The sequence below is a fragment of the Sinocyclocheilus grahami genome, unplaced genomic scaffold, assembly GCF_001515645.1.
Source record: "Sinocyclocheilus grahami isolate Dianchi unplaced genomic scaffold, SAMN03320097.WGS_v1.1 scaffold191.1, whole genome shotgun sequence".
Taxonomy (NCBI): Eukaryota; Metazoa; Chordata; class Actinopteri; order Cypriniformes; family Cyprinidae; genus Sinocyclocheilus; species Sinocyclocheilus grahami.
Window position 1 is genome coordinate 1,656,729 of NW_015505370.1, and position 8,850 is coordinate 1,665,578.

The 8,850-nt window shown below is 39.4% G+C and overlaps 2 protein-coding genes across 3 annotated transcripts in view; one reads left to right on the plus strand and one right to left on the minus strand.

Annotated features, from left to right (window-relative positions):
• rpusd2 (RNA pseudouridine synthase domain containing 2) overlaps positions 1-1,560 on the plus strand; it is a 4,381-nt gene extending 2,821 nt beyond the window's left edge. Inside the window, exon 3 of the mRNA XM_016284998.1 lies at positions 606-1,560. Coding sequence (XP_016140484.1) covers positions 606-1,427 — 822 coding nt within the window. The 3' untranslated portion in view covers positions 1,428-1,560. The remainder of the gene's footprint in view (positions 1-605) is intronic.
• A 2,213-nt stretch (positions 1,561-3,773) lies between these two features.
• LOC107594808 (protein dispatched homolog 2-like) overlaps positions 3,774-8,850 on the minus strand; it is a 20,328-nt gene continuing 15,251 nt past the window's right edge. The window contains exons 1-4 of one of the 2 annotated variants that reach the window (XM_016284999.1): positions 8,401-8,524; positions 8,163-8,260; positions 7,957-8,054; positions 3,774-7,392 (exon numbers count right to left, since the gene is read on the minus strand). In XM_016284999.1, coding sequence (XP_016140485.1) covers positions 3,907-7,392; positions 7,957-8,054; positions 8,163-8,260; positions 8,401-8,477 — 3,759 coding nt within the window. In that variant the 5' untranslated portion in view covers positions 8,478-8,524 and the 3' untranslated portion in view covers positions 3,774-3,906. Of the gene's footprint in view, positions 7,393-7,956; positions 8,055-8,162; positions 8,261-8,400; positions 8,525-8,850 lie in introns of those variants that run through there. The other variant, XM_016285000.1, reaches the window with a different exon arrangement.

Below are 8,850 nucleotides of genomic sequence, written 5' to 3' on the forward strand. Positions count from 1 at the left end.
TTATATAGCACTTTTATAAAAAAAATACAGAATGTATTTCTTTTTATATATATATATATATATATATATATATATATATATATATAAACTTGAAAATCAAGTTTAAAAATGCCATTGGACACACAGGACATTTAAACAATGTTTTTTTTCCTTTAAAAAACAGCCATTTGAAACTTGCATTTAAATATCAGTTGTTAATGTGTTATTTTGTTACAATTAAATAACATTCTTTACACAAATTAAAATTTTATCTGTGTATATATTTGTCCCTTTGAAAAGGGATAATTAATTTATTATTTTGATGTTATATTTCACAAAATTTTTAAACGTGAATTAAATAAATGGAAAAAAATTGGATATTGTGACCACAAATTCAGAATCTGCTCCCACAACATAATTTATGGCCAGGTTTTTTTTTCTTTTTTTTTTTGCATGTCATGTGCAGGTCTCCTTACTAAAATATTAGCTAGAAATTACAGTGTATGCAACCTCTAAAAGTCTGGAATTGTCAGGCAAAAGTCTATAACATGCATTTATAAAATAGATGAGGTGAATTTTCATTTCATGCAGATTTAAACTATACTTTCTTTTCTTTATTTTTTCAGTTAGAGAAGGAGTATGTGTGTCGTGTGGAAGGGGAGTTTCCAGAGGGTGAGGTGGTGTGTGAAGAACCCATCCTGGTAGTGTCCTTCCGCGTGGGCCTCTGTAGGGTGGATCCCAAAGGCAAAGAATCCCGAACAGTTTTCCAGAGACTTCGCTATAACGGGCGCTCTAGTGTGGTCCGCTGTCTGCCTCTCACAGGACGTACTCACCAGATTCGTGTTCATCTTCAGTTCCTCGGCTTTCCAATCCTCAACGATCCCATCTATGGGTCTTCTGCATGGGGTCCAAACAGAGCCAAAGGAGGGCTAGTGGGTATGAGTGATGAAGAGCTTCTAGAAGCTCTTATAAAAGAGCATTGTTCAACAGAGAATCTGCACTTGTTGGATTTGCCTGATGAAGAGGTCTTAGGAAAGCAAGGGCCGAAGACAGAGTGTATTGATGGTGTTCAAGAACACAATGATCAAATAACTGCACCTGCGTCGAGTGGTGTTGTGTGTGATGACGGTTTGCGTAAATTAACACAGGTGGAAGTAAAGGCAGAACGTAGTCAAGAACTTCACAAGAGCACATCTGCAGCTGAGACTGCAGACAAGATGAATGGTGCTCATAAAGAAAATGATTCAGTATCAGATGAAGCCTCCAGAACTGCAAAATCAAATGCTTTTGTCAGAGATAATTTATGTGGTGAGTGTAAAATTGTGCGACCTGACCCAACGGAGAAGGATTTGATTATGTACCTACATGCATTACGATACAAAGGACCTGACTTTGAATACACCACCAAAATGCCTGACTGGGCTAAAGAAGACTGGCTTCAGGATTAAACTAAAATCAGATGTATTCATGCATCATTTGTTACCTGATATTACCGCACGTGTTTACAGAGATTTAGTTTTTTTGTTCTCTTCGATTACTGAATATATTCTGAGTGAATTAAAAAAAAATTCTTTAAATTTCTTTTCTTTTAAGATTCGTGGATTTATTAGTCAGTATTGCGGTGCATTTCTGTTTCATCAATTGTTTTGTTTCAGTTCCTTATATTTGAGAAGGAAAACATCTCATCTGACATGAGCATACAGCAATGAGATTTTTTTTTTTGTGGGAATAAAAATAAATCATTATAAATAAATCATTTAATTAAAATGTGTCATGCAAAATACCATGTTATGCATAGAAACGAAGCTGAGGTTTTTAATTGTCTTATGTAGACCAGTTTCAACTTGCATACGAACTCAAAACCACCAAAGAAAGTCATTGCAGTGTAATCTCAAATAAAAATATTTTTATTTTTTTAATGAACTACTTCATCATAGTTTATCTTCAGACAACTTCAAATCTGACTTTACGCACAGGCTATCAACAACAGTAGTTCCACACCAGCAGATTTTATAATACAGCTGCATAATTTCAGGGAAAATTTTTTTTTTGGCACAAATCATTCTTACATTTTGGCACTTTGTATTTTAAGATGCTTTGACAATGTCAAGTACACATCCGCTGGCCTTAATGAAGTAACGTTTAATGAATCTGAATATAAAAAGAAGGATGTTCTTTCTAGCAAAACATCATTTTGCAGTACAACTAACATTTTCTACGTTTTTCCAGTTTCATAAAGGATTGACATCTTTGTGCACATCACAAAACACCACTTTTTACATACAAACTTTTGCATTCTAAACAATGTGTATCTTTCAAATACATACTGAACATTGAGGTAACACTCACAGTTTTGTATAGGGTTCAAATATCATATTGCAGTTTTTCATAAATCAGGGATATTAGTGAAACATGTCCACACACTGAAGCATTCTGACTAAAGAACGTTGTAATTGGCCTATATTCTGATGGGCAGTCATTGTCTTTTTTAAAAGAGGTACTTCCATGGCTCTGGCAATAACAAAATTATGTTTCCTTACAGCTTTTATGAAAAGTTCAGGGTTAAAAATGTAGTATCATAACATTCAATAAAATGTATTCATGAATAAAACAGTTATAGCCACAGTAGCAAGCACATCTATGCTAAGTGTAAAATTACTGTAGTGGATTATTTCAGTGCTTTTCAAGTGTATACTTTTTTTTGTGAACAATTTTTATTGAGTAGTCAGTACAATATAGAAAAGATACAACATATTAGATTGTAATCACCACCCCAACCCCCACCCACCAGGTAGACTTATACTGTGCTGAGGAATTATAAGACGTTGCAGTGGAGAAAAGTAAAATACCTAATCATAAGATAAACAAAGTATACATAAATACAAAATAAATTGTACATCAAAAAGAAGAAACAAAAGATTTAACGATATCAAAAGTAGCACTCCAGGTTTTCAAAGTTTTAGTCTTTGCACCATGAATGCGAGCTGTTGATAGTTCCAAGGAAATAATGTCCAGCAAAGATAAGCCCCATACACGCCTGCTCATCGTATGTGGAGGAATCCAGCGACTGACTAACATTTTGTTTGCCGCAGTGAGAGCAGCTAAAAGTACATTTCTCTGTTGTGAAGACTGCCAATTCAGAAAAGTTATTGAAGAAGAACAGTTCTGGAGTCAACACCGTATCCTTATCTAACAGGAATGATATGTCATGAGCAAGCTGAGAACCGAAAGGGAAAAGTGCAGAGCATTCCCCCCAAAAAATTTCATATGTACCCAGTGCCCTCTGCGGACATAAATTACAATTTGGGGAAGGTGACAGATGCATATAGAAGTGTTTTAAAGGGGACAGATAGAGTCTATGCAATAGTTTCCAATGGATCATCTGATGGTTTGGGTGTTTTGAGGATGATGTAATTGTCTCCCAGATTTGGTCAGAAAATAAAGTTTGTATGTCACCACTGCTTTTCAAGTGTATAATTGAAAAGTGTTTGGAGAACTAGTTGAGTCTAAAAAAAACAGTAAATAAATTTATAATGATTGTGATCTTTGCAAAATTATGGAGTTTAAAAAGCTCATGGCTTGGTTGTTTAAAAGATCAGGCACAATTGTTCTTTAAGTGTTGGTAAGTTTGCAGTTCAAGGCCCCTGAAGAAAGGCTTTTTCAAAGGCTATTGTGGGTGCACATTCAGTGTATATTTACATGACATGCAAGGAATCATGCTAAAAAAATCTGTCCTCTTTCAATTCAATTTTTATAAGCACTGTGTATATTTCCAAACAATTAACTAGTCTTTGTTATCTGGTATGCATTTTCAGACAGATTGAGAAATGTAATAATATGCTGCTGAGTACAAAAGTTAAGCCCACCATATAAAGTACTGGCCATGCTGTGGTTGTTTAGATTTGCTCAGTGTGTTGACAATATTGATCAGCTGCCACCTTCACCTTTTCCCTCCCTTTTTATCCAAACATCAGGCATATCAGGTTTGCTGTTGGGCAGTATCACTGGCACCTCACTTTGGGTTGTCTTCACCCTACTAGACCCCGGGGAAGCAAGGTCATATACAGTCTCCCTCAAGGACAGACGTAAAGTGTCCCTCTTGCCATTAAGGTGGCCAGGTTGTAACTCTTCCTCAAACTTAACAGCTTCAGAGACTAAGATAGCAGGCTCTACCTCACTTAAGCAGGTCTCATTGGAGTCTTCAAGTCCCTCCATGGAGCTCTGAGACTGACAAGACAAAAGCCGTTTGTGTAGATGACAGCTAGTGGCTTCATCTACTGAGCGCGACCTTTCATTGACGGTGTCTGTAGTCTGAGTGATCATGGTTTCTTCCATGCTAGAGGAAGACGACAAAGACACATTCCAAAGTTGGAGCCCACCGCTCGACTGGCCACTGCATTTCTTGCACAAAACCTTCTCTTTAGATGCGGCTTGTGAAGGAGCAACTACAGGATGCAACATGTTCTCTTTGTATGGGGATGAGGTTTGGAGCGCTGGAGGTGGGTTGCAACCCTTAAGGTGCCTGCTACACATTTCTGCACTGTCAGCCTCAATGCTGACTCGATCATAGTCTTGCCTTGGACTAAGGCCACAGAACTGAATGTCATCAGAAAGGACAGAAGGCCTGTTGGACAGCTTGCTGGTGCAAGTGCTATTCTCGAAGCTGTCGCTCAACTGGCAAGCAAGTGGCTGCAGTTCGTACTGTTCTGGCTCCCTTCCACCGACTGGTTGCCGCTTTTTATGGTGTTGCTGATTGGGGCAAAGAAAGTCTTCGCTTTCTTTATTACAACCTCTTCGAACCCGAGAACCCGTGCCACAGCCAAATGCCCCATTAGCTGCAGGATTTGTGGCCCCGGGCTCTGTAGCCGAACAGGACGACAGTATATTTTTAGTGGCTTGCTTTGTAACACAGGGTAGGGTTATTCTCCCACAGTTCTTCTGGGGTCCAAAGAAGCAGCACAACGACTGGAAGAAGAAAGTAGCGAAGCCACATGCAAGACACTTCACAATTAGGAGGAAGATCCCAAGTTTTCTGAAAAGCAATGCAGTTGCGGGTAACATAATAATGCCCACGCAAAAATATGCCACAGCACCTGTAGCTACCGGGCAACCCATTCTCTTCAGGGAATGTGCAACCCTGCCCAGTCTGTCATTGTGTGGGGCCAGGCTATATGAAATGCAATAATTGGCCACAAAGTCAACAGAAAGACCTGCAGCTGCTGAAATGAAAAGTGCTTCCACACCATTTAACTGCCATTCTAAAAGCACAAGGAGGCCAACAGTAGCAAACACACTTCCTCCCACCGCAATGGACACGAACACACTTAATGGAATATTCCATGTTGTTAGTAAGAGCAGTGCAAATGTGAGTGCTACCGAAAAGCCTGCCACCTCCAATGTCTCTGAGCTCAAGCAATGCTGGAGGTCATATAAGCCTAGTTGGCTTACAAACCATCCTTTCTGCAGTCCTACTGGAGCCTTGGACATTTCCCCATTAAACCACGATAAGATCTCTTGGTAGAACTGAGACATTCTGCTGAAGTTGAAGCTGTAAAGTTGTACAGTCTTGAATATTACAACAAGGGCAGTGATTCGACCCTCCAAATCAAACCTTAGGCCTCCGGCACTGGGTGAGTGCCCCTCTGCATGCTGCTCTGCTACCATCATGCTAAGGCACTGCTCAAAAACTCTTGGTGGGTAAGGAAAGGGAATATTATTGCAGCAGAAGCTAAACGCATCCTCGCTTTCGGAACAGCGACGTATAGAAACCCAGTGAATCAATTGTTCCACAAAGCACACATTGTCTTCTACTGTTTCTTGGTCAGCTGGTAATGGAGAATAGAAGCTCTGGTTTTGAATTTTTCTACACAGATCCCGCAACCACAGTTGGGCTTGGGGACTGCTTATATTGAACCCAGGATCAAGAACTAAAGATCCATTACTTTTTGGATCGAAGTGGTCACCGTCATCTGATGGAATTACGCCCCAAATTAGAGTCAGTGTCATGGGTTCATCTTCACCCTGTTTCATTCGCTCAAACATGAACTGGTGGCGATATTCAGCATCGTATCTCTCAAAGGGATGACTGGAGCGGAACAGCTGAGTGGTTCTGCTCTCTGAAGTTGGCAGTTTCATGCCAGGGTCTACGCATGATATGTACGTTCCACCGACGGCAAGGACTGCAAACCAGCAGATCCATATGTATCGGAATTTCACAACTCCACAAGGCAGGATCTTTAAAAAAAGCAGGTTTGATGTGTCCGAAAACCCTCGCCCTAATGTCCGAAGCTTCTGTCTCAAAGTAAACAGACAGCGCTTTCTTGAACTTGTCTCCCAGAATCCACCCGTATATTTGGAGCAGCAGGACTTCCAAGCAGCCTTCGCGACAGGGTTTGAAGACAGCACAGCATAGCGTTCTTGCAAAATGAGGGTGCACGGAAGCCAAACGAGAGCAAATAATGTGTTGATTAATGAGGCACTGCCAAGATATACAGCGTAGCATCTCACGGCGGTGATGCTGCTTATGTAGCCCGAGTAAAACGTGATGCTAGATGTCAGACCTGAAACTAATATCAAGTATCCGATTTCCTGTAAAACCCGATTCATTCTCTTCTCAGGGACAGCTGGAGGGTTGTGGCTTAACTGTAGTTTCCAGAAATCAACAAAAGTCAGGGCTTGATTCAGACAGCTTCCCAAAAGCACAAGGACTGATGCAAGATTGAGGAGTGGAAAAAATGTCAAGCGAAATGCAACTTTGTAGAAAAAATATGAGGTGGAAAGTGATAATATGACAGCAACCAGTGACATTGCTGCTATAAATAGTGATTTGAGATATAGTCCAATTGTGAACAAAAGTGCAAGAGCTGCAAGAACAGGATAGACAGAGTCCCGTGCCAAGTAATACTTGAAAAGTTTTTGTTTAATTCCCAAATCCATTCCAGTTATGGTGGTGTTATTGTATGTGAGTTCGCGACCCTCTAGATAGTCCAAATACATTTTCATTAGTGGATCTCCTTTTTCTACTGGTAGAAATACAGTGCTATATTTTAGGGACGGGACCTTGTATTCAACAGTCTGTGGCCCCAGGAAGTCTTTGTCCACAAGGTAATGGAGAATCTGGTAGATGCTTGACAGTTTACAGCGGTGTGGAACGGATGCACAGCGGCCAAATTTACTCCTCTCAGTACACGATGCAACCAGTCTTCCATCATGGTAGTAAGGGGCACAGAATCTGAGCAGGCCAAGGCTTTCAGAAACCTGCTGTGCTGTCAGACTAAAGCAGGAAGAAACGTTGTTAAGAACAGCCAAGTAGTTTCCCAGAGACCAACTTGGACAGCACTCATTCTTCACCATGGAGCTGTATAACTCTGATCTGACCTGGCAAAGTTGAGCAAATTGTGTCCCGGAATGGATCTAAAATGAATAATAAAAAATTACTTGCATTTCTCAGCAAAAGTATTACAAATGTAAAAGGTGTATTGCTTTAAGTTTTCATGCTTGTTCATCTCATTAGTATTCGTTCATTCAGTTTGCATGTACTTTCTTGTATATTTGGATATATGCTGAAAAGTAAAACATAGACATATTGACTGCATCTAAAATCTACATGAGATATAAAAAACTTTACAAATCTTTTATATTTATATTAGAAATACATTTGTATAGATTATTTATATACGTCTCTAAAAGTTGTTCATATGCAAAATGCTTTTAGATGTGTTTTAGATGCTGTCAGTGCATTTATGATGTTTTAGTGTGTTTTTCAATGCAGGCAAATTGTATGTGTGCCAGAACCAAACTTTATGTGTAAATACCTACAGTATGATTACTAATGAGATCACATTGAATTCTCTAATATCTGAATCTGATTATTAACACACAATGAATAGATCCATCATATCATATATCCACCACACTGCATTTAACGACTTCTTAAGAATATTATGCCCTTTTGGGAAAATATAGTCCTTGGTTTACCTGTTCCTGTTCCATCTGGCACATGGAGTAAATTGCCTTTAGACTCCAGAGACTGGCAGAGTTTCCAGAGCGGAAGACCAGCTGAGCATAGCGCTCTCCTGCAGAACCACAGATTGGGTGACAGAAAACATCACTTAAAACATGCTGTGCTCCATTTACTGATTTATTAGATTTGGAAATACCTGATAACGTGAGTAAAATCTCACCTGGGGCGTTACAAAAAAAGTTGTGCTCAGTGTAATCTCTGTGCAACATTCTCCGTGAACGTTCTCTTGATTGAGGTTCAGATCTAACTGTGTCCTCTCTGTAAGACAAACAGGATTTTTTCAATACAAACATAGCATACGATCCTTTAGTCTTAAAAGCAACATTCTGATTTAGTTAAATGATCAGTGGTAAATTATATTTAAAAGTATTTTTAGTATCGTGATGACAAAGAAATACCCTGAGATTCTATCTGCGAGTTGCCATGGAAATGGGGACAGTGATTTTCCAGGTCCAGTGTTTTGCTGTAACCTCATCCACGTTGCTAGCCGGATACATATGTCTGTTCCACGAGGTTCAAATCCCTGTGAGGTCAAAGACATATGAACGGTAAGTAGAGACTCTTTGAAGTCATTATAAATATGAATTTAAAGGGGTCATATGATGTTGCTAAAAAGAACATTATTTTGTGTATTTGGTGTAATGAAATGTGTTTATGCGGTTTAAGGTTCAAAAAACATTATTTTCCACATACTGTACATTATTGTTACTCCTCTATGCCCCGCCTTTTTGAAACGCGTCGATTTTTACAAAGCTCATCGGTCTGAAAAAGCGAGGTGTGCTGTGATTGGCCAGCTATCCAGTGCGCTGTGATTGGCCGAATACCTCAAGCGTGTGACGGAAATATTA